This window comes from Cherax quadricarinatus, chromosome 58, assembly GCF_038502225.1.
Source record: "Cherax quadricarinatus isolate ZL_2023a chromosome 58, ASM3850222v1, whole genome shotgun sequence".
Classification (NCBI taxonomy): Eukaryota; Metazoa; Arthropoda; class Malacostraca; order Decapoda; family Parastacidae; genus Cherax; species Cherax quadricarinatus.
In genome coordinates, this window is record NC_091349.1 from 10,965,409 (window position 1) to 10,989,725 (window position 24,317).

Below are 24,317 nucleotides of genomic sequence, written 5' to 3' on the forward strand. Positions count from 1 at the left end.
GCACACGAAAATCACTCACTACGAAAGCAAAAGACTTGGCAGACGATGCACCATCCCCCCAATGAAAAGCAGGGGTGTCACTAGCACGTTAAGAGACCATACAATAAGTGTCAGGGGCCCGAGACTGTTCAACTGCCTCCCAGCATACATAAGGGGGATTACCAACAGACCCCTGGCAGTCTTCAAGCTGGCACTGGACAAGCACCTAAAGTCAGTTCCGGATCAGCCGGGCTGTGGCTCGTACGTTGGTTTGCGTGCAGCCAGCAGCAACAGCCTGGTTGATCAGGCTCTGATCCACCAGGAGGCCTGGTCACAGACCGGGCCGCGGGGGCGTTGACCCCCGGAACTCTCTCCAGGTAAACTCCAGGCAAACCGCCCCCCCTCCACTCTTCATAGATCAGATCGAAACTTACTGTTCAGAACATCCACACTTACCTACATTTACAGAACCTTAAATTCCAATATTAACCCTGACCTAAAACATTTTTTTGATAGTTGTGACAGGACCCACAGGCATAACACCAGACACAAAAATCTCTGCCATTCTGTGTGTCCGGCTAAACCTACACAAAAATTAAATGTATATAAAAGGACCTAAAATCTGGAACACCCTACCTGAAGACTCTAGAACTGCTGACACATTCATCACTTTCAAAACTACCGTTAGAAAACATCTTATCTCCCTGACACACCCCACTGTCAGGTAACTACAAGAAAACCACTTATTCTCTTGTATCATACACACATTAAAAACAACCTAGACCTCCCCTCGATATCTGTAATTCCCCACAATTCACACTTACACTCGCCCAGTTGACTATAAACATTGAAATACGTGATAAAACTGTTACCTAATGCATCTAAAACTAGTCATAAGTTTGCCTGAGATACTCCAATATAGGAGCTTTAATACAAACTATGTATCGTACCAAGACAAAACCATTCACATTGCTAAATTTACAAACTGTAATACAGTTACTTAGACTTAATATCAACATGCTCCATAAACTGTACCAATATAGAGTATTGAATTAATCTTAGTCTGCCCGAAATGCCTAGTTATGCTCGGTGTGATAGTGGTCCTCTTTGTAATTAGTATTTTATAATATGTAAACCACACAGTATCCTATAAAACGTAAACTTGACTGATTGATTGAAGATAACCTCTAAAAAGAGTCAAAGTGACTTATTTCCAGTGGAATCCTTGACTTGATAAATGATAGATAACAAACTATGTCTAATAAGGTATGGTTAGTAACTGATTGACTGATTTTACAATTGGTTGACATACTTTACAAAAAGTTCCTGGTAATACAGAGCATTTCAGGCTGTTTAAAATTAACTTATAACTACTTCTGGAATTAATTGCAACAACGATATGTTGGTAGTTTTTATTAAAATAATTCGCTATAATATTTGTGGAAGTCATTACGAATGTTAATTAAATATAAATGTAGATGCTAATCTAAATTTCAGTAACGAAAAAAGAAATGGTTATAACTTTGACCATAATTTTTAAAGAGGTGCAACATCCCCCCAATGAAAAGCAGGGGTGTCACTAGCACGTTAAGAGACCATACAGTAAGTGTCAGGGGCCCGAGACTGTTCAACTGCCTCCCAGCACACATAAGGGGGATTACCAACAGACCCCTGGCAGTCTTCAAGCTGGCACTGGACAAGCACCTAAAGTCAGTTCCTGATCAGCCGGGCTGTGGCTCGTACGTTGGTTTGCGTGCAGCCAGCAGCAACAGCCTGGTTGATCAGGCTCTGATCCACCAGGAGGCCTGGTCACAGACCGGGCCGCGGGGGCGTTGACCCCCGGAACTCTCTCCAGGTAAACTCCAGGTGGAGGGGTAAGCCAGTGGAAGGCCTCTGTCAGATGACGAAAAGCTCCAGCTGCGGGTCATCATCTGTTTCTTGACGAACCTTACCTAACCTAACCTAATTTCAATATTACTGAAGAGGATATACAATAAGCTGAAGACCAATAGAATGCATAGTATCTCCAGCAAAACTTGGTCTATATTATACCTGGGAATTTTTGAGCTTGGATAATATATATGTAGAAGTCACCAGAAAATATCAGGTGATGATTAAGTGCTTGTTAATTTTTTTTCTTTTTTAGGTTTTCATTAAAGGTGGGAATATTAGCATAAGTTACCTGTAGACTAGCAGCAAGATATTCTGGCCACATTGTAAATCATTTTATAAACAATTTAACTCCTAAATTAATATTTACAATCACCCAAGAGACTATTATTTACAATCACCCAAGAGACTATATTATTTACAATCACCTAAGAGACTGTATATTTAAAACCACTAAATTTGTGATTGCCTTAATAATGTTAAGTTAGTGTTGAGTTTGGCCACAATGCTCTCTATATTAAGGTGCTTCTGCATACACACCTAAATGTCATTCACCTCTTTACAAACATTGTATTATGCTGAGATAAAGTATCTTATTTTAACTTCAGCTGCTTTACTCTCTTTAGCTGCATAATCCGTGTGGGTTTAGCGCTTAATTTTGGTTGTAGTAAATAATAATCTCTTCATCACTATTAACCTTTCCATTTTAATTTTATTCTATTTTAAGCCTATATAAATAAAAAATAATTCCGACGCATATTTCTTGAAAGGATAATATAAATATAAATGAAATATTGAAATTATTAATTTCATTGATCAGCTGTTTAATGCCGCCAAAATTTGAAACTGCTATAAATATATTTATAAGAAAGTGGTAAACCCGCAAGGAGGTCAGACAGCCAAATTTAATTAAATAATAAATAATAAATGAATAAATTTACTTACTTACTTACTTACTCCAGTTCCCTGGATCAAGAGCCCTCCAGTACATCCTAGCAGTTCAGTCCTGCAGGTGTGGTCAACCCAGCTGGGTTTTTCTCTCCTCATTTTAGCCACTTTGCGACGGTTTTGGGGGAGTCATGTCTGCGGAGGTTGGGATAGAAGAGTTATTACAGGCCCACCGTGGCATAGACACCATACTTAGTACTTTTTACAGTGACAAGAGTGAGGAAGATGACGGTGAGGTGCAGGTCGTTGATGTGCTCACCTCACTCACTTCTAACTCCATGGAGTCATCTCAGGTAATATTTTAACTTTCGTGATGTTTCGTCTCTGATGTTTCATCCTTCATAATATTTCATGTCTGGTAATAATAATATAATAATACAAGTATAATAATAATAATATAATGAAAGTATAATAATACGTAATAATAATATAATAAAAGTATAATAATAATAATAATATTTATTTCTACATGATACAACATATACAGACCATAACTGACATCAGTGACACAATATACGTAGAAAGTAATTGGTTATGCAGAGCATGATAGTACAGATGTCTATGCCATTCCTGGTTACACAGCCATACACAACTGTAGGCCAGACCAACAAGGGGGTGGCACAGCTATATACTACTCAGACCAACTAGAATGTATCACTAATACTTGCACAAGAGATGAACATGGGGAATATATAATAGCCAAATTCAAATCCAAATACCTACAAAAACCTCTCACATTGATAAACATCTACAGAGTTCCACAGTCAAACATTAGCCAATTTAGTCAAAACCTAGGAAGTATGATAACTGATGCACGCATGAACAAAGATCACTTACTACTCTCAGGTGACTTCAATATAAATCTCCTGCAAGACCAGGACCCACACGTTACTGAATTCACAAACACAATGAGTAACTGCTTGTTGCTACCAACAGTAACAAAACCTACAAGAGTTACAGAGACTAGTGTTTCCCTACTTGACCACATCTGGACCAACACCATATCCCCTTTAAAATCAGGCATAATTACAGATAATACCACAGACCACTATCCTACTTTCCTCATAACAACTCTTGGTAAATTACCCCAAGACACTACTAAAGTCACCTTCAGACTTCACAATGAGGCAGCCATTAATAACTTCACAACAGCAGTAGCAAACATTGACTGGCACACTGAGCTAGAAATCAATACAGATATTGACGAATGTATTAATAATTTTCTAAAAAAGACCCAATACCTCTATAACAAGCACTGCCCTAAAAAAACTAAGCAGATGACAGCTAAGAGACTGAACAGTCCCTGGCTAACACCCAGCATTCTCAAATCCATAAATACAAAACACCAATATGAAAAACAGTACAGAATGGGTCACATAACCAGAGACCAAACAAAACGTTACTCGTCAATCCTAACCAGCCTGATAAGAAGGGCAAAAAAATTGTATTATGAGAACAGATTATCCAACTTACGAGGTGATATAAAGACCTGGAAAACCCTATCAGAAATTCTGGGAACAAAAAAGATATCACGAAATAGCGAAATAAAATTAGCAAAATCAGATGAACCCCAACTCCCACCAACAGAAACAGCAAACAGACTCAATGATTTCTTCTCCACTATAGGACAAAACCTTGCCAATAAAATCCCAAGCTCAGATACCCCACCAAATGACTACCTCACCGGCAACTACCCGAACACACTGTTCCTAGCTCCGACTAACCCATACGAAGTCTCCCTTATTATCAACGCACTAAAAAACAAGGCAGGAGATTTAAATACCTTACCACCCTTTATATACAAAAAAGTGTCACAAGTGCTATCACCAATCATTGCAACACTCTTTAACAAATCCATTGAATCCTCCACCTTCCCTACAGTACTCAAAATAGCAAGGGTCACCCCGATCCACAAAGGAGGAGACCAAACAGAGTTGAATAACTATAGGCCAATATCCAACTTACACCCTCTCTCAAAAATCTTCGAAAAATTAATTCATAAACGAATCTACTCCTACCTTATCTCCCAAAACATACTCAACCCCTGCCAATTTGGATTCAGGCCTAATAAAAATACTAATGATGCTATTATACACATGCTAGAACATATATACACTGCAATAGAGAAAAAAGAAGTCCCACTGGGGATCTTCATTGACTTACGTAAAGCTTTTGATACAGTTGACCATGACTTGCTCCACGTAAAATTGTCACACTATGGTATAAGAGGGCACTCCCTCAACTACCTCAAGTCATACCTCAGCAACAGAAGCCAATATGTGTACGCAAATGGGGCAAACTCTTCTGCACAACCAATTACAGTTGGTGTCCCACAGGGAAGTGTCCTTGGCCCTCTTCTCTTTCTCCTATACATAAATGACCTACCAAATGCTTCGCAATTACTCAAACCCACACTATTTGCTGATGACACAACATACGTCTTCTCCCACCCGAGCCCAGTCACGCTAGCCAATACTGTAAATACCGAATTACAGAAAATATCTACCTGGATGAGTACTAACAAACTTACACTAAACATTGACAAAACCTACTTCATTCAGTTTGGTAACAGAGCTACAGATGTCCCTCTTAACATAATGATAAACGGATCACCTATCACAAAGCTAACAGAGGGAAAATTCTTAGGAATCCACCTTGATAATAGACTCAAATTTCATACACATATACAACAAATTTCTAAGAAAATTTCCAAGACTGTAGGCATACTATCGAAGATACTGTACTATGCTCCACAGTCAGCCCTCCTGGCCCTATATCACTCTCTTATTTACCCCTATCTCACCTATGGAATTTGTGCATGGGGCTCAACAACAAGTAACCATCTCAGACCACTAATTACCCAACAAAAGGCTGCAGTTAGAATGATAACAAATTCTCACTACAGGCAGCACACTCCACCAATATTCAATACACTCAACCTACTCTCCATACAAAACATCCATACTTATTACTGCACCTATTACATACATAGAACACTCAACTCTGATATTAACCCTCCCCTCAAACATCTCCTTGCCAACCTCAACAGAACACATGACCATAACACAAGGCACAGATCACTCTTTGATATTCCTCGTGTCCATCTCACGCTATGTAAAAACTCAATGCACATAAAAGGCCCTAAAATCTGGAATTCATTACCTGTAAATATAAAAGAAACACTACCTGTTTATAAATTCAAGTCTCTTCTCAAAGATCACTTACTCACCCAAAACCAAATAAATACTGAATAACTGAACCTTATAAATTGTATATCTTAAATGTTTCTCACGATTATATCACATAAATGTTAAACCTAAAACCCAATCTAACTTTATTATTTTTTAAATACACTACCTAACAGAATACTCCATTCTACTGAATTTACAACAATGCATGCAACCATATGACCTGTCTTTGTAATACTCACTTGTGCTTTATAGTAATCTGTTTACATTAATGTTTTTCACTGATTTCATCATTGCTTAGTTAATCTTAAGTTAATTTTAAGCCAGCCCGTAATGCTATGCATAGTATAAGTGGCTTTGGCATGCTGCTCTTATCTGTATTTTTTTGTACCTCTGTATGTGTGCTCAAATTATAAATAAATAAATTAGGTTACTTTTACCCCCAGGATGCGACCCTCACCAGTCAACCAACACCCAGGTACCTACTTACTGCTAGGTGAACATGGACAGTAGGTGTTTAAAAAAAAAAAGTCCTAATGTTTCCACTTGTACCGGAGATCGAACCATGGACCTTAGTGTGTGAGGCGAGAGCGTTGTGTACCAGGCCACAGGACACCTTTTTAACCATTTACACAACAAAATACTGTCACAACTGCAAGCCAGTTTAATATTTTATTTGTCATGCTGTAATTATTGGACAGAATTTGCCGAATGTAGATACATGGTTCAGAAAACTGACAAGTTGATAAATCTTCTTAAGACTGATGGACTGATTATATCAGCTCAAAGCCGAGGGACTGATTACCTCAAACTCCTTCTGAGCTTAACCATTCTTCTTTGTACTGGACTGATGAAGCCACTGTGTGGTGACACGTTTCCTCAGTAAAGATACCAAAATGCTGCACATGTGTCTACTTTATTGGAATTGGCCAAGTAGCAGCTCTTGTAATATTGTAATTCTACTTGAAACAACTCTAGCAAAATTTCAACTGGTAATATTTTAAATTGTAATTTTTCAACTCTTGTAATACTGTGTTTTAACTATTTTAACCTGAAATATTTCAACTCTGGCAGTATTTCAACTTTGGCAGCCAGCAGTAACAGGCTGGTTGATCAGGCCCTGATCCACCACGAGGCCTGGTCACAGACCGGGCCGTGGGGGCGTTGACCCCAAAACCTTCTCCGGGTATACTCCAGGCATTTCGGCTCTGGCAGTATTTCAGCTGATACTGTTATGACCCAGTAGTGGCCTCAGCTCACACTGAAAGACTGGGGTTCGATCTTCGGATGAGCAGAAAGAAACATTGGGCATGTTTCCTTACACCTACTGCCCAACACTCGTTTCAGATATTAACCCTGAGCTATAACAATTCCTACAGAACTACGACAGATCACATAAGCATAACACTAGAAATAAATTTCTTTATTTACTTGGTCTCTCAGAATTATATATTTTTTATTAAAAATAAGTATCATTTTTACAACAAAAAATTTATTAATTTTTGAACAAAAAGTCATTGTTCAACATTGTTCATTCTTTAAATAGCAAGCATCACCAGTATTCAGAGAACAGTTTGAAAATACGATAATGTACCACTTCAGTATTTAATTTAATTGCAGTGCTGAACAACCATTTCAGGTTTAGTACTTGTTTTTATTATTTTAATAATGACAATAACAATAATAACTGATAGCTAAAAAATAATGTGGAGAATGTTGATGCTGTCAGCCAGTCCTGTCAGAGAGCTAGTATACATATTAACTTATGTAATTTGCTCTGTATCTCTCTCTTTCAGCTAATTAATTCCTTCTTGGAGGATGTCTCGGCATTAACTGAGGTTCGTCGGGACCTTGCTGCCACAACTGAAAAAATCAGTATTGCTGCATTAAATGAGACATCATCTGCATTGACAGATCCAGAAGTATTAGGTGCAGTATTATTTTTTATAGGCTCTGCCAATGAAAATACTTCATGGGAATTGTACAAATTTATGTCACTGTAAAATATTCATACATTTCCTGAATAACCCTTCTATTTTTTTTTACAGAGTGTTGCTCATGTGAAACTTTGTCTCTGGATGATAGTGAGTGGTTTCCTGTGTTCATGTGAAGTTTAATACAATTATGTCTTGGTTTAAAACATCACCTGGGATTACATTGCAGTTAGATTCACCCGAAGGTAACACTGAAAAAATAGATAACGATGAAAATTGTAAGGAAATCTAGACAGAGACCGGACCTTTCATGTTCTTTAGACACATTACTATCTCTTTTTCATGAAGGTGCTTTGTATATTAAATGGTACATCTGTTAGGTAGTTTAGATTAATTTTTTCTCTACAATCAAGAGGTTCATTGACACAAAGTAGTTTTTCCACCTCTTCCTGCTGTTTATCAGTAAAATATTTCTCTCCCATTTTACAAATCAGCCTCATAATCCTCCTCATGTATCTGACAACACTAGAGGCAAAATGGTGAAGTCATTTGCTGCTTCTCCACAAAACTTTCTTCAAACAGGCTGTGCCTCTTATGTACAACTTGTAATTTGTTATTATCTGTGGAATTTTTTTAATGTTATGCCTAAAATTTAAAAAGTTTTAGGTTTAAATGTGGGTTTTTGTAATTACCTTGGTGGGTTTGAGTTGGTGTCCAGAAATGAATGGGCAGATACTGATACAAAGGCTGCTGGAGTGAGCTCATTCTGCAAAGGACTTTTGCCTTACATTGACGTCAAGGTCACTTTAAACAGATGTGCTCTTAAGTGGTGGCAGGTCCAGTGGGCCCAACAGGTTATCAACAAGTTATAAAGGGTTTGACAGAACATGGGGCTTTGGCCACCCCATCCTTCAAAAGGAAATTGTCACTTTGAAACAAAGTTGTTGATGAGGATTTCTCATGCACACCATGTTACTGACTAGTGCACATTTTAACATTTTGCCCAAGGCAAAATGTTAAAATGTGTCATGGTTTTTATCAAGGTATTTGTAGGGTTGTTGGAGAACTTTTAAGATCTTTTCTTATTAATAATTTAATAAAATTTTAATTTGATGCTGGTAGCCTGAGAGTGAGGTTGAACGCTGGTGTTATCACCATCATCAGGTCAAACCCGCTTATTGTAGGTATGTACTAGGTTGGTAGACAGCAACCATTCGGGGAGGTACTACCATCTTACCAAGCGAGTGTAAAAAGGAGGCCTCTATTTGTTTTACATGATGGTAGGATTCCTGGTGTCTTTTTTCTGTCTCATAAACATGCAAGATTTCAAGTACATCTTGCCCTTCTACTTACACTTAGGTCACACTACACATACATGTACAGTGGACCCCCGGTTCGCGAAGCCATCGGTATCCGATAAATCCGGTATCCGAAGCATTATATCGCAAAAAATTTGCCTCGGTTCCCGTTACAAAACCTGGTATGCGATACGATTCGTATGAGACCTGTCCACGTGTGGCCTGAACTACCCCGTGTGTGCCAGTGTTTACAAGCCAGCCAGTGTGCGCGCATCTAAGGATACATTCGGTACATTCCATATTATCACTGTTTTTGGTGCTTGTTTCTGTAAAATAAGTCACCATGGGCCCCAAGAAAGCTTCTAGTGCCAACCCATCGAGACCAAGGGTGCTAATGACTATTGAAATGAAGAAAGAGATAATTGCAAAGTATGAAAGTGGAGTGCGTGTGTCGGAGCTGGCCAAGTTGTATAGTAAACCCCAGTCAACCATCTCTACTATAGTGAGCAGGAAAACGGCAATCAAGGAAGCTGTTCTTGCAAAAGGTGCAACTGTGATTACGAAACAGCGACCACAAGTGTTAGAAAATGTTGCGAGACTGTTATTGGTGTGGATAAATGAAAAACGGATAGCAGGAGATAGCATCTCTCAAGTGATCATTTGTGAAAAGGCTAGGCAGTTGCATGAGGGTTTAATTAGAAGAATGCCTGCAACTAGTGGTGATGTGAGTAAATTTAAGGCCAGCAAAGGTTGGTTTGAAAGATTTAAGAATCATACTGGCATACATAGTGTGGCATACATAGTACGATGAAAATCACCTTGACACAGCTACTGCAAGCCGTGTTGGCAACGTGTACACTGACAATGTTGTGAACCACTTTAGGAAAGTTATAAAGGAACGAGAGGTACAGGCCTCTATGGACAGATATGTTGTGCGACAGAAGTCCAGTGACTCTCAAGCTGGTCCTAGTGGCATTAAAAGAAGGGAAGTAACCCCAGAAAAGGACTTGCTACCTCAAGTCCTAATGGAGGGGGATTCCCCTTCTAAACATTAAAAACTTCGACACACTCCCCTCCTCCCATCCCATCAGTCATCACCAGATCTTCATTAAAGGTAAGTGTCAATTATTCTATTGTGATTATTCTATTGTTATTATTGTTACTGTAATTATTATATTGCATTAAACTTAATATTTCATGTGGTAAAAGTTTTTTTTTTTCATACTTTTGGGTGTCTTGCACGGATTAATTTGATTTCCATTATTTCTTATGGGGAAAATTGATTCACTTTCCGATAATTTTGGTTTACGATGAGCTCTCAGGAACGGATTAATATCGTGAACCGGGGGTCCACTGTACATGTTTTTTGTATACACACTCATCTGAGTTTTCTTTGATTTTATCTCAATAGTTCTTGTTCTTATTGCTTTTCCTTTCATATCCATGGGGAAGTGGAATAAGAATCTTTCCTCTTTAAGCCATGCATGATGTAAAAGTCAACTAAAATGCCGGGAACAATGGGCTAGTAACCCCCTTTTCCCGTATAGCCTACTAAAAAGAAAAAGAAGAAAACCGTCAAAGTGGGATGTTTGCATGTGTGTGTATGTTTTGCAAATGATAATAGAGGTGGTTGTGGATGTTATGAATTAGAAAAAGCTGGATGTCCTGGCTTTAAGTGAAACAAAGCTGAAGGGGGCAGGAGAGTTTCAGTGGAGAGAAATAAATGGGATTAGGTCAGGGGTTTCAAATAGTTAGAGCTAAAGAAGGAGTAGCAATAATGTTGAAGGATAAGTAATGGCTGGAAAAGAGGGAATATAAATGTATGAATTCAAGGATTATGTGGTGTAAAATAAGGGTTGGATGGGAAAAGTGGTTTATAGTAAGCTTTTATGCACCTGGAGATGAGAGAAGTGTAGAGGAGAGAGAGAGATTTTTGGAAATGTTGAGTGAATGGGGAGTTTCGAACCAAGTGAGAGAGTACTTGTGGTTGGGGATCTCAATGCTAAAATGGGTAAAAATGTTGTGGAGGGAGTAGTGAGTAAATTTGGGGTGCCAAGGGTAAATGAAAATGGGGAGCCATTACTTGAGTTGTGTAAGTTTGGTAATAAGTAATGCATATTTTATGAAAAAGAGGATAAATAATTATACAAGGTATGATATAGCATGTAATGAAAGTAGTTTCTTAGATTATGTATTGGTGGATAAAAGGTTGATGGGTATGCTTCAGGATGTACATATTTATAGAGGGGCAACTGATATATCAGGCAAAGGTGTATAAACTAAGGGAGGAGGAAATTAGAGTGAGATATAAACAACTATTGGCAGAAAGGTGGGATAGTGCAAGTATGAGTAGTGGGGGGTGGGGTGAAGAGGGTTGGAATAGTTTTAAAAATGCAGTATTAGAATGTGAGGCAGAAGTTTGTGGCTATAGGAGGGTGGGTGCAGGAGGAAAGAGGAGTGATTGGTGGAATGATGAAGTAAAGGGTGTGATATGAGAAAAAGGTAGGTTATGATAGGCTTTTACAACACAGGAGTGTCATAAGAGCAGAGTATATGGAGAGTAAAAGAAAGGTGAAGAGAGCAGTGAGAGAATGCAAAAAGAGAGCAGATGATAGAGTGGGAGAGGCACTGTCAAGAAATTTTGATGAAAATAAGAAAAATTTTTGGAGTGAGATAAACAAGTTAAGAAAGCCTAGGAAACGAATGGAGTTATCAGTTAAAAACAGAGTAGGGGAGTTAGTAGATGGGGAACTGGGGGTATTAGGTAGATGGTAGGAATATTTTGAGGAACTTTTAAATGTCGATGAAGAAAGTGAAGCGGTAATTTCATACACTGGCCAGGGAGGTATAACATCTTTTAGGAGTGAAGAAGAGCAGGATGTGAGTGTGGGGGAGGTGCATGAGGCATTACATAGAATGAATGGGGGTAAAGCAGCTGGAACTGACGGGATCATGACAGAAATGTTAAAAGGGGGGGAGGGGATATAGCGTTGGAGTGATTGGTATTTTTTGTTTAATAAATGTGTGAAAGAGGGAAGGTACCAAGGGATTGGCACAGAGCATGTATAGTTCCTTTATATAAAGGGAAGAGGGACAAAAGAGATTGTAAAAATTTTAGGGAAATCATTTTATTGAGTATACCAGGAAAAGTGTACAGTAGGGTTATTATTGAAAGAATTAGAGATAAGAGAATGTAGGATTGCAGGCGAGCAAGGAGGTTTTAGAGTGGGAAGGGGATGTGTAGATCAAGTGTTTACATTGAAGCATATATGTGAACAGTATTTAGATAAAGGTAGGGAAGTTTTTATTGCATTTATGGATTTAGAAAAGGCATATGATAGTGGATAGGGGAGCAATGTGGCAAGTATATGGAAGAGGTGGTAAGTTACTAAATGCTGTAAAGAGTTTTTATGAGGATAGTGAGGCTCAGGTTAGGGTGTGTAGAAGAGAGGGAGACTACTTCCCGGTAAAAGTAGGTCTTAGACAGGGATGTGTAATGTCACCATGGTTGTTTAATATATTTATAGATGGGTTTTAAAAGAAGTAAATGCTAGGGTGTTCAAGAGAGGGGTGGGATTAAATTATGGAGAATCAAATACAAAATTTGAATTGACACAGTTACTTTTTGCTGATGATACTGTGTTTATGGGAGATTCTAAAGAAAAATTGCAAAGGTTAGTGGACGAGTTTGGGAGTGTGCGTAAAGGTAGAAAGTTGAAAGTGAACATGGAAAAGAGTAAGGTGACGAGGGTATCAAATGATTTAGATAAAGAAAAATTGGTTATCAAATTGGGGAGGAGGAGTATGGAAGAAGTGAATGTTTTCAGATACTTTGGGAGTTGACGTGTCAGCAGATGGATTTATGAAGGATGAGGTTAATCATAGAATTGATGAAGGAAAAAAGGCAAGTGGTGTTTTGAGATATATGTGGAGACAAGAAACGTTATCTATGGAGGCAAAGAAGGGAATGTATGAAAGTATAGTAGTACCAGCACTCTTATATGGTTGTGAAGCTTGGGTTGTAAATGCTGCAGTGAGGAGGCAGTTAGAGGCAGTGGAGATGTCCTGTCTAAGGGCAATGTGTGGTGTAAATATGCAGAAAATTCGGAGTGTGGAAATTAGGAGAAGGTGTGGAGTTAATAAAAGTATCAGTCAGAGGGCTGAAGAGGGGTTGCTGAGGTGGTTTGGTCATTTAGAGAGAATGAATGAAAGTAGAATGACATGGAGAGTGTATAAATCTGTAGGGAAAGGAAGGTGGGGTAGGGGTCGTCCTTGAAAAGGTTGAAGGGAGGGGGTAAAGGAGGTTTTGTGGGCGAGGGGCTTGGACTTCCAGCAAGCGCGCGTGAGCATGTTAGTTAGGAGTGAATGGAGACGAATGGTATTTGGGTCCTGACAAGCTGTTGGAGTGTGAGCAGGGTAATATTTAGTGAAGGGATTCAGGGAAACTGGTTGTTTTTATATAGCCGGACTTGAGTCCTGGAGGTACAATGCCTGCACTTTAAAGGAGGGGTTTAGGATATTGGCAGTTTGGAGGGATATGTTGTGTATCTTTATACATATATGCTTCTAAACTGTTGTATGCTGGGCACCTCTGCAAAAACAGGGATTATGTGTGAGTGAGGTGAAAGTGTTGAATGATGATGAAAGTATTTCCTTTTGGGGATTTTCTTTCTTTTTGGGTCACCCTGCCTTGGTGGGAGACGGCCAACTTGCTGAAAAAAAAAATACTGAGTATTCCAGGAAAAGTGTATGGTAGGGTTATTATTGAAGGAATTAGTGGTAAGACAGAGAGTACTATTTCGGATGAGCAAGGAGACTTTATAGTGGGTAGGGGATGTGTAAATCAAGTGTTTATATTGAAGCATGTTTGTGAACAGTATTTAGATAAAGGTAGGGAAGTTTTCATTGCATTTATGGATTTAGAAAAGGCATATGATAGAGTGGATAGGGAAACAATGTGGCAGATGTTGCAAGTATATGGAATAGGTAGTAAGTTACTAAATGCTGTAGAGTTTTTATGAGGATAGTGAGGCTCATGTTAGTGTGTATCAGAGAGGGAGATTACTTCCCAGTAAAAGTAGGTCTTAGACAGGGATGTGTAATGTCACCATGATTGTTTAATGTATTTATAGATGGGGTTGTACAACAAGTAATTATGGGGAATCAAATACAAAATGGAAGTTGACAGTTACTTTTTGCTGATGATACTGTGCTTATGGGAGATTATCAAGAAAAATTGCAAAGTTTAATGGACGAGTTTGGAAGGGTATGTAAAGGTAGAAAATTGAAAGTGAACATAGTTAAGAGTAAGGTGATAAGGGTATCAAATGATTTAGATAAAGAAAAATTGGATATCACATTGGAGAGAAAGAATATGGAAGAAGTGAATGTTTTTAGATATTTGGGAGTTGACGTGTCAGCGGATGGGTTTACGAAGAATGAGGTTAACCATAGAATTGATATAGGAAGAAAAAGTAAGTTGTGCATTAAGGTATCTGCGGAGACAAAAAAACGTCATCCATGGAGACAAAGAAGGGAATGTACAAAAGTATAGTGGTACCAACACTTTTATATGGGTGTGAAGCTTGGGTTGCAGATGCTGCAGTGAGGAGGTGGCTGGAGGCAGTGAAGATGTCCTGTCTATGGGCAGTGTGTGGAAATTAGGAGGAGGTGTGGAGTTACTAAAAGTATTAGAGGGCTGAAAAGGGGTTGTTGAGGTGCTTTAGTCATTTAGAGAGAATGGCTCAAAGTAGAATGGCTTGGAGAGCATATAAATCTGTAGGGAAAGGAAGGCGGGATAGGGGTCGTCCTCGAAAAGGTTGGAGGGAGGGGGTAAAGGAGATTTTGTGGGCAAGGGGCTTGGACTTCCAGAAAGCACGTATGTGTGTGTTAGATAGGAGTGAATGGAGACGAATGGTTTTTGGGACCTTACGAGCTGTTGGAGTGTGAGCAGGGTAATATTTAGTGTAGGGATTCAGGAAAGCCGGTTATTTTTATATAGCTGGACTTGAGTACTGTAAATGGGAAGCACAATGAGCACTTTAAAAAAGGGTTTGGGATATTGGCAGTTTGGAGGGGTATGTTATATAGGCTTCTAAACTTTTGTATCTAGGTGCCTCTGCAAAGACAGTGCTTATGTGTGAGTGAGGTGAAAGTGTTGAAGGATGATGAAAGTATTTTCTTTTTGGGTCACCTTGCCTCAGTGGGAGACGGTCGACTTGTTAGGAAAAAAAATAGTTTGATAGTATTTATTTGTGTTTGTAGCTTTTATTGCTAACTTTATTTTTACTTTCTTTGTGTATGTCATAAATATACATTATGTATGTATGTGTGTGTGTGAGTACATGTATGATCATATCTTCAGGCAACTTATTTATGCAGCATTTATGATTTAAATAATCTTACATTAATTATTCTCTACAGTTATTTTTAAGGTATTTATAATCTTAAAGACTGTACAAAATATATTGCATAGCCATGGGCTTTCTTTTTTTGTATGGCACAACCTATCTTTAATGAACTTCTGTTATGAAATTGTATCTTCATGTAATATAAACCTGTGTGTTTGCCTCTTTGGCTACACCATAGTGTCCAACTCTCCAAGGGCAGTACAAGTGATCCACACTTAAGAGTCCTCTCATCCCTCCCTCATTTCCATTTAGTTCTGAGCCTGAGGGTAAAGTTTTTACTTGTTCTGGTGTTCAGGGCAATGAAATTTCAGAATCCTCTGCACATTCAGGTTTTTCAAGCTTCTGTAGATGGTTGCCCTTTTTCAGAATATATTTGCCACCATTAATTCAACAGCTAAGAGATCATTGGCAGCAACTTTGGTCTGCATTAATGACCAAGAAGCTGTTTTTCTTCAAACTGTAATTGGAGATTTGGCCATCCTCTATTCCTCACTGCTGGTTGTGGGTAATGATACTCTTGCAACTGCATATTGGTCACATAAGGCATTCCTGATCATCTTCTGGAGGTGAACACAGTGCTTCTGAGCACTGTCAGATCATATTGACATTCTATCATTTGCTAGATTGCTCTATTCATCAGAGAACACACTAGCTTCATTTTCAATCACTTCCTCAGTACCCTGATATGTATGCTCTCTGCCCTCCTCTTTGGAAGTACATACCACCTTTGATTTGGATTCTCTAATTTAACTGAAAGTGATTTGCTTTACTCGGTGACTTAGTCCTTTTGCCCATTGAACTCTAACACTTCTCTCTCTTGCCCTTTAACATCATTCATCTCTTTGGCAGCATTAACTTTCTGAGACTGTAATAATAATATTTTGAATGTTTTGTAGGTAGCCGAATGGCTTGGTGCCAAAAAGCAGAGCAGCATATGCGCAGTATTATAGAGAACAAAGACTTGCTTATCTACCACTTACAACAACCTCTTGTTGCCAACTTCCTCACAATGCATTATAATTACCACAAGTAAGTAGTTAATGTTTATAATGGGTAGGTTTTTTAATGGACAAGGGGCCACAGTAAGGGCAAAGTTGCAGGCTTAGTGCAATGGTTAGAACAAAGTATTTTGCAAGTTGCTACATTCATGGAGTCTGGAGTTACTACCACAGGCTAAAAAAAAACCTGTCACACATTCACACAGTTTTTAAACTCCATAAAATAACCAGTAAATGAAGTATTTGAGGAATAATGCACCCTGACATAAGATGTACTAGTTTTAAAGGTGAACTGGGGAGAAGAATATCTGGCAGATCCAGTCCTGTACTGGATTTGAGAAGAAACGTCCTAATAACTACCTACACTTTGCATTATTGGAGTTGTGAACAATATATTTTTTCCCTACACATCTCAATCTGGAGAACCAGTTAGACTAATACAGCACTGCCTAAGAAAACTTAAAATTTAATTTTAGATAACGACTCCTTAACACGCCATTGTGTTGTTTCATTATCTAAAATGTATGTATTGTTGAATTATGCTGTAAATTTTTTCTCTCAGTTTGTATATTTTTTATGTAAAATTTACCTATTTCAAGTTAACAAGCACTTGAGATGTTTCATGTATCATCCTCTCTTAGCTATGGACACTATATTTATATATAAATATTTTATTTATTTAGTTAAGAAAGCCTAGAGAACAAATGGATTTGTCAGTTAAAAATAGGAGAGGAGAGTTATTAAATGGAGAGTTAGAGGTATTGGGAAGATGGAAGGAATATTTTGAGGAATTGTTAAATGTTGATGAAGATAGGGAAGCTGTGATTTCGTGTATAGGGCAAGGAGGAATAACATCTTGTAGGAGTGAGGAAGAGCCAGTTGTGAGTGTGGGGGAAGTTCGTGAGGCAGTAGGTAAAATGAAAGGGGGTAAGGCAGCCGGGATTGATGGGATAAAGATAGAAATGTTAAAAGCAGGTGGGGATATAGTTTTGGAGTGGTTGGTGCAATTATTTAATAAATGTATGGAAGAGGGTAAGGTACCTAGGGATTGGCAGAGAGCATGCATAGTTCCTTTGTATAAAGGCAAAGGGGATAAAAGAGAGTGCAAAAATTATAGGGGGATAAGTCTGTTGAGTGTACCTGGTAAAGTGTATGGTAGAGTTATAATTGAAAGAATTAAGAGTAAGACGGAGAATAGGATAGCAGATGAACAAGGAGGCTTTAGGAAAGGTAGGGGGTGTGTGGACCAGGTGTTTACAGTGAAACATATAAGTGAACAGTATTTAGATAAGGCTAAAGAGGTCTTTGTGGCATTTATGGATTTGGAAAAGGCGTATGACAGGGTGGATAGGGGGGCAATGTGGCAGATGTTGCAACTGTATGGTGTAGGAGGTAGGTTACTGAAAGCAGTGAAGAGTTTTTACGAGGATAGTGAGGCTCAAGTTAGAGTATGTAGGAAAGAAGGAAATTTTTTCCCAGTAAAAGTAGGCCTTAGACAAGGATGTGTGATGTCACCGTGGTTGTTTAATATATTTATAGATGGGGTTGTAAGAGAAGTAAATGCGAGGGTCTTGGCAAGAGGCGTGGAGTTAAAAGATAAAGAATCACACACAAAGTGGGAGTTGTCACAGCTGCTCTTTGCTGATGACACTGTGCTCTTGGGAGATTCTGAAGAGAAGTTGCAGAGATTGGTGGATGAATTTGGTAGGGTGTGCAAAAGAAGAAAATTAAAGGTGAATACAGGAAAGAGTAAGGTTATGAGGATAACAAAAAGATTAGGTGATGAAAGATTGAATATCAGATTGGAGGGAGAGAGTATGGAGGAGGTGAACGTATTCAGATATTTGGGAGTGGACGTGTCAGCGGATGGGTCTATGAAAGATGAGGTGAATCATAGAATTGATGAGGGAAAAAGAGTGAGTGGTGCACTTAGGAGTCTGTGGAGACAAAGAACTTTGTCCTTGGAGGCAAAGAGGGGAATGTATGAGAGTATAGTTTTACCAACGCTCTTATATGGGTGTGAAGCGTGGGTGATGAATGTTGCAGCGAGGAGAAGGCTGGAGGCAGTGGAGATGTCATGTCTGAGGGCAATGTGTGGTGTGAATATAATGCAGAGAATTCGTAGTTTGGAAGTTAGGAGGAGGTGCGGGATTACCAAAACTGTTGTCCAGAGGGCTGAGGAAGGGTTGTTGAGGTGGTTCGGACATGTAGAGAGAATGGAGCGAAACAGAATGACTTCAAGAGTGTATCAGTCTGTAGTGGAAGGAAGGCGGGGTAGGGGTCGGCCTAGGAAGGGTTGGAGGGAGGGGGTAAAGGAGGTTTTGTGTGCGAGGGGCTTGGACTTCCAGCAGGCATGCGTGAGCGTGTTTGATAGGAGTGAATGGAGACAAATGGTTTTTAATACTTGACATGCTGTTGGAGTGTGAGCAAAGTAACATTTATGAAGGGATTCAGGGAAACCGGCAGGCCGGACTTGAGTCCTGGAGATGGGAAGTACAGTGCCTGCACTCTGAAGGAGGGGTGTTAATGTTGCAGTTTAAAAACTGTAGTGTAAAGCACCCTTCTGGCAAGACAGTGATGGAGTGAATGATGGTGAAAGTTTTTCTTTTTCGGGCCACCCTGCCTTGGTGGGAATCGGCCGGTGTGATAATAAAATAAAAATTTTATTTTTCCTGAGATTCTTTGTACCTTCATGAATTACAGAAAGTTTCTTTACATATACGAGGGCCTGTTTAGTCAGCTTAAAGTTTTTGATGCTGGTAAGTTTCAGAAACTAAACTGCAAGAGTTCTCTATATTTACAGGGCCCATCGAGAGGGATGTTTTTGTTTTTTTCATATCAATGAGGGGCTTTTGATCCAAGGAATTGGACTTTCCCTCCTTTCCTTAGAGTGAGCCTCTCATTTCTGCAAGCACTGTATGACCTCTACAGGTTTAGCACTCCCCCTGAATATAAGAATATACTTATACTTATACTTGAGGAACTTTTAAATGTTGAGGAAGAAAGGGAGGCGGTAATTTCATGCACTGGCCAGGGAGGTATACCATCTTTTAGGAGTGAAGAAGAGCAGAATGTAAGTGTGGTGGAGGTACGTGAGGCATTACGTAGAATGAAAGGGGGTAAAGCAGCTGGAACTGATGGGATCATGACAGAAATGTTAGAAGCAGGGGGGGATATAGTGTTGGAGTGGTTGGTACTTTTGTTTAATAAATGTATGAAAGAGGGGAAGGTACCTAGGGATTGGCAGAGAGCATGTATAGTCCCTTTATATAAAGGGAAAGGGGACAAAAGAGATTGTAAAAATTATAGAGGAATAAGTTTACTGAGTATACCAGGAAAAGTATACAGTAGAGTTATAATTGAAAGAATTAGAGGTAAGACAGAATGTAGAATTGCGGATGAGCAAGGAGGCTTCAGAGTGGGTAGGGGATGTGTAGATCAAGTGTTTACATTGAAGCATATATGTGAACAGTATTTAGATAAAGGTAGGGAAGTTTTTATTGCATTTATGGATTTAGAAAAGGCATATGATAGAGTGGATAGAGGAGCAATGTGGCAGATGTTGCAAGTTTATGGAATAGGTGGTAAGTTATTAAATGCTGTAAAGAGCTTTTATGAGGATAGTGAGGCTCAGGTTAGGGTGTGTAGAAGAGAGGGAGAATACTTCCCGGTAAAAGTAGGTCTTAGACAGGGATGTGTAATGTCACCATGGTTGTTTAATATATTTATAGATGGGGTTGTAAAAGAAGTAAATGCTTGGGTGTTCGGGAGAGGGGTGGGATTAAATTATGGGGAATCAAATTCAAAATGGGAATTGACAGTTACTTTTTGCAGATGATACTGTGCTTATGGGAGATTCTAAAGAAAAATTGCAAAGGTTAGTGGATGAGTTTGAGAATGTGTGTAAAGGTAGAAAGTTGAAAGTGAACATAGAAAAGAGTAAGGTGATGAGGGTATCAAATGATTTAGATAAAGAAAAATTGGATATCAAATTGGGGAGGAGGAGTATGGAAGAAGTGAATGTTTTCAGATACTTGGGAGTTGACGTGTCGGCGGATGGATTTATGAAGGATGAGGTTAATCATAGAATTGATGAGGGAAAAAAGGTGAGTGGTGCATTGAGGTATATGTGGAGTCAAAAAACGTTATCTATGGAGGCAAAGAAGGGAATGTATGAAAGTATAGTAGTACCAACACTCTTATATGGATGTGAAGCTTGGGTGGTAAATGCAGCAGCGAGGAGACGGTTGGAGGCAGTGGAGATGTCCTGTCTAAGGGCAATGTGTGGTGTAAATATTATGCAGAAAATTCGGAGTGTGGAAATTAGGAGAAGGTGTGGAGTTAATAAAAGCATTAGTCAGAGGGCAGAAGAGGGGTTGTTGAGGTGGTTTGGTCATTTAGAGAGAATGGATCAAAGTAGAATGACATGGAAAGCATATAAATCTATAGGGGAAGGAAAGAGGGGTAGGGGTCGTCCTCGAAAGGGTTGGAAAGAGGGGGTAAAGGAGGTTTTGTGGGCGAGGGGCTTGGACTTCCAGCAAGCGTGCATGAGCGTGTTAGATAGGAGTGAATGGAGGCGAATGATACTTGGGACCTGACGATCTGTTGGAGTGTGAGCAGGGTAATATTTAGTGAAGGGATTCAGGGAAACCGGTTATTTTCATATAGTCAGACTTGAGTCCTGGAAATGGGAAGTACAATGCCTGCACTTTAAAGGAGGGGTTTGGGATATTGACAGTTTGGAGGGATATGTTGTGTATCTTTATACGTATATGCTTCTAAACTGTTGTATTCTGAGCACCTCTGCAAAAGCAGTGATAATGTGTGAGTGTGGTGAAAGTGTTGAATGATGATGAAAGTATTTTCTTTTTGGGGATTTTCTTTCTTTTTTGGGTCACCCTGCCTCGGTGGGAGACGACCGACTTGTTGAAAAAAAAAAAAAACTTATAGGGACTTGAAAATTATCTTGCAGTTGTTAATATATACAAGGACCTAATTATTATTTTAGTTCTCTACACCCCCAGACACCTCATCAGTTTGATTGGAGAGCTTGTTGACATCTTGAATAATGTCTCTTCACACATACGCCTTATTCAGGATCATGCACAAAACTCTATTCTCCAAAGATCGGTGAGGAAGCTTTTTATGTTGATTGCAACTTGTAGTCTGTATGAGCTTGAAAAAAAATGCAAATTTAAGAACTGTAGATTATACTGTAAAATATGAAGCAGCCTACATAAAACACACATGCCAGTATCTAGTTCAGTATTAAACCTGCATTTTTCATGGTCAGTCTTATCTGATTACTGTGAAGAATTAAGGTCACAATACCATGGCTGGAACAATTCATTATTAATCCAAAATTTGGAAAGGAAATTTTAGACAAAGTTTTGGCCAATCCTTGAATATTAACCTTGACAGCAAACAAACTTAATTTGCATATTCAGCACATATCTAAAGAAATTTCTAAAACAATAGGCATCCTTTCTGAATTAGATATACTTAACCAGTTGTGTTTGCTGGGATTGAAATTCAGCTCCTGGCCCCACCTCAGAATATTTTGCATGGCATCACTAATTTCTGGTCTCTTGGGCCTTACTGTTATCTACTCCTGAAGCTGTGTATTGGGTTTGCCTCCACCACTGCCTCGTACAAGTCATTTCACTTTTCAGCTGTCCTAACACTAAAGAGACACTTCCTTACATCCCTATAGCTTATCTGTGTTCCACGTTCTACTTTGTCCCCTTGACTCTGGTCCTCGATTCAAACAGTCTGTCCTTATCTGCCCTAGCATTTCTTCTAAAAGGTTTGTATGTTGTAATTATGTCTCTTCTTGTTCTCTTATCCAGGGTCTTCAAGTTTAGTTCCTTCAACCTCTCCTCATGGTGCTTTTCTCTCAGTTCTGGTACTAATTTGGTTACACTTCTTTGTATCTTTTCAAACTATTGCTAAAGGATTTCCTTAACTTCATGTAATATTTTTATATGGCTATCATAATGTTTATTATGCCTAATATACCTTTTACTTCTAGCCCTTTAAATTGCTACATAACTTTAATCATAACTACTTAACTTGACTACTGAAATTGCACATACAGTGGTACCTCGGGATATGAACAGCTGAAAACTCAAACAATTATCTAAGTGTATTTGTGTAAGTGCTTTTGTAAGTGTATTTTTGGGGGTTTGAAATGGATTAATCTAATTTACATTATTCCTTATGGGAACAAATTCATTCAGTATCGGCACTCAAACAGCCTTCTGGAACAAATTATGTTCGTATCCCAAGGTACCACTGTTCTTAATTATCACATAAAATTACTCCTCTGCTAATAGTCTTTTATCTCTAAACTTGTGCTATAAATAAGTTGTAAATATTAGTTTAAGTCTGCCTGAAATGCTTTGCATAGCAATGGGCTTTCAAAAGCATTGTACATTCAATTGATATATAATTAGAAAAATTGTAACAACATTTTGTATTATTGGAAATAATTTATTATTTGTATTTATAACATTGAGGCATGGTTTGCCCTAATAATGGTTCAGTGCTGACTGATTATTTTTATAAACAGGAGGAGGTGCTAAACCCATAGAGATCATACAGCACATTCAGACTGAAGTTTTTTTCTTGCAGTTTCTTGCTAGAGATTTTATTCAAAATCAAAATCTTTATTTCTTAGAAACATACATAAAGTTACAATTGTGGGTTTAGAGTTCATTTTGTTAGTTTTGATAAAGTTATAATATAAATTTAATTTTATACAAATCCGAGCTTGAAAGACATCCACTTATTATGTAAAGCACTTCATAATATGCCGTCCTGCCTTAGTGGAAAACTACCGTTGAGTTATAAAAATGTAAGAAAGCTAAATTTATTATTTTATTAGATACAGTTTTTGCACAGATTATCAAATTTTAATTGTCTGTTAATACTGAATATACATTATTACAGGACAGCTGCATCAGTAGTCTGACACATACTGTAACTGACCTACGGGATACAATTAATGACATAACAGCACTACAGTCTCTAGTTACAGGAATGCTGAATACTAAGGAGTGAATAATCACACAAAACTTGTACTTCAGCAAGATATTAAAGTAAGCAGTCATTTGTAAAACTCAGTACATATATTGTATTATTTCTTCCTTTTGAAAAATTTAGTTTCCCAACAATGTCAGTCATTTTTAAGGTGGCATTTTCAGATTCTTGAATTCATGTGGATTTATGTTGCTCAGTCTCTTCAATAGGGTGTGCCTTAATTCAAGGAATTGGAGCTGCTCTTCCCTTGGATGAAACATGATTACCTGTCATTCCTTGGGTGCTGTATGACTCCTACAGATTTATTGCTTCCTTTTCATCATAACAGTAATATGCTTAAAGTCAGAAATCCATAATTGTTTTAAAAATTTAATATGAAGATACCTTCTATTTTTCCCATATCAAGGTGTTTTGATATACTTAACCCTTTCAGGGTTTCTGACGTACTAGTACGGCTTACGCACCAGGGTTTTTGACGTACTAGTACGCCTAAATTCTAGTGCCCTCAAATCTAGTGAGAGAAAGCTGGTAGGCCTACTTATGAAAGAATGGGTCTATGTGGTCAGTGTGCGCAGTATAAAAAAATCCTGCAGCACACAGTGCGTAATGAGGAAAAAAAACTTTGACAGTG

At 38.5% G+C, this 24,317-nt stretch overlaps 1 protein-coding gene across 2 annotated transcripts; it reads left to right on the forward strand.

Annotated features, from left to right (window-relative positions):
- The first annotated feature begins 1,697 nt into the window (after positions 1–1,697).
- On the forward strand, positions 1,698–23,772 carry LOC128698072 (uncharacterized). Of its 2 annotated transcripts, XM_053790159.2 has the most exons (7): positions 1,698–2,086; positions 2,832–3,110; positions 7,802–7,934; positions 8,054–8,089; positions 16,544–16,676; positions 21,670–21,775; positions 23,597–23,772. In XM_053790159.2, exons 2-7 carry the CDS (start codon positions 2,949–2,951, stop codon positions 23,705–23,707), a joined length of 681 nt encoding a protein of 226 aa, XP_053646134.1. In that variant the 5' UTR covers positions 1,698–2,086; positions 2,832–2,948; the 3' UTR covers positions 23,708–23,772. The 2 variants fall into 2 exon arrangements, with proteins under 2 accessions (XP_053646134.1, XP_053646136.1); XM_053790161.2 differs by lacking the exon at positions 8,054–8,089 and having other exon boundaries at positions 1,708–2,086.
- Positions 23,773–24,317: the final 545 nt, after the last annotated feature.

Bases quoted from the DNA above. Each gene is read 5' to 3' on its own strand.
- LOC128698072 (XM_053790159.2), top strand. From the start codon at position 2,949: ATGTCTGCGGAGGTTGGGATAGAAGAGTTATTACAGGCCCACCGTGGC. The intron at 7,935-8,053 runs GTGCAGTATTAT...TTTTTTTTACAG, and splicing joins GACAGATCCAGAAGTATTAG to AGTGTTGCTCATGTGAAACT. The intron at 21,776-23,596 runs GTGAGGAAGCTT...ACATTATTACAG, and splicing joins ACTCTATTCTCCAAAGATCG to GACAGCTGCATCAGTAGTCT.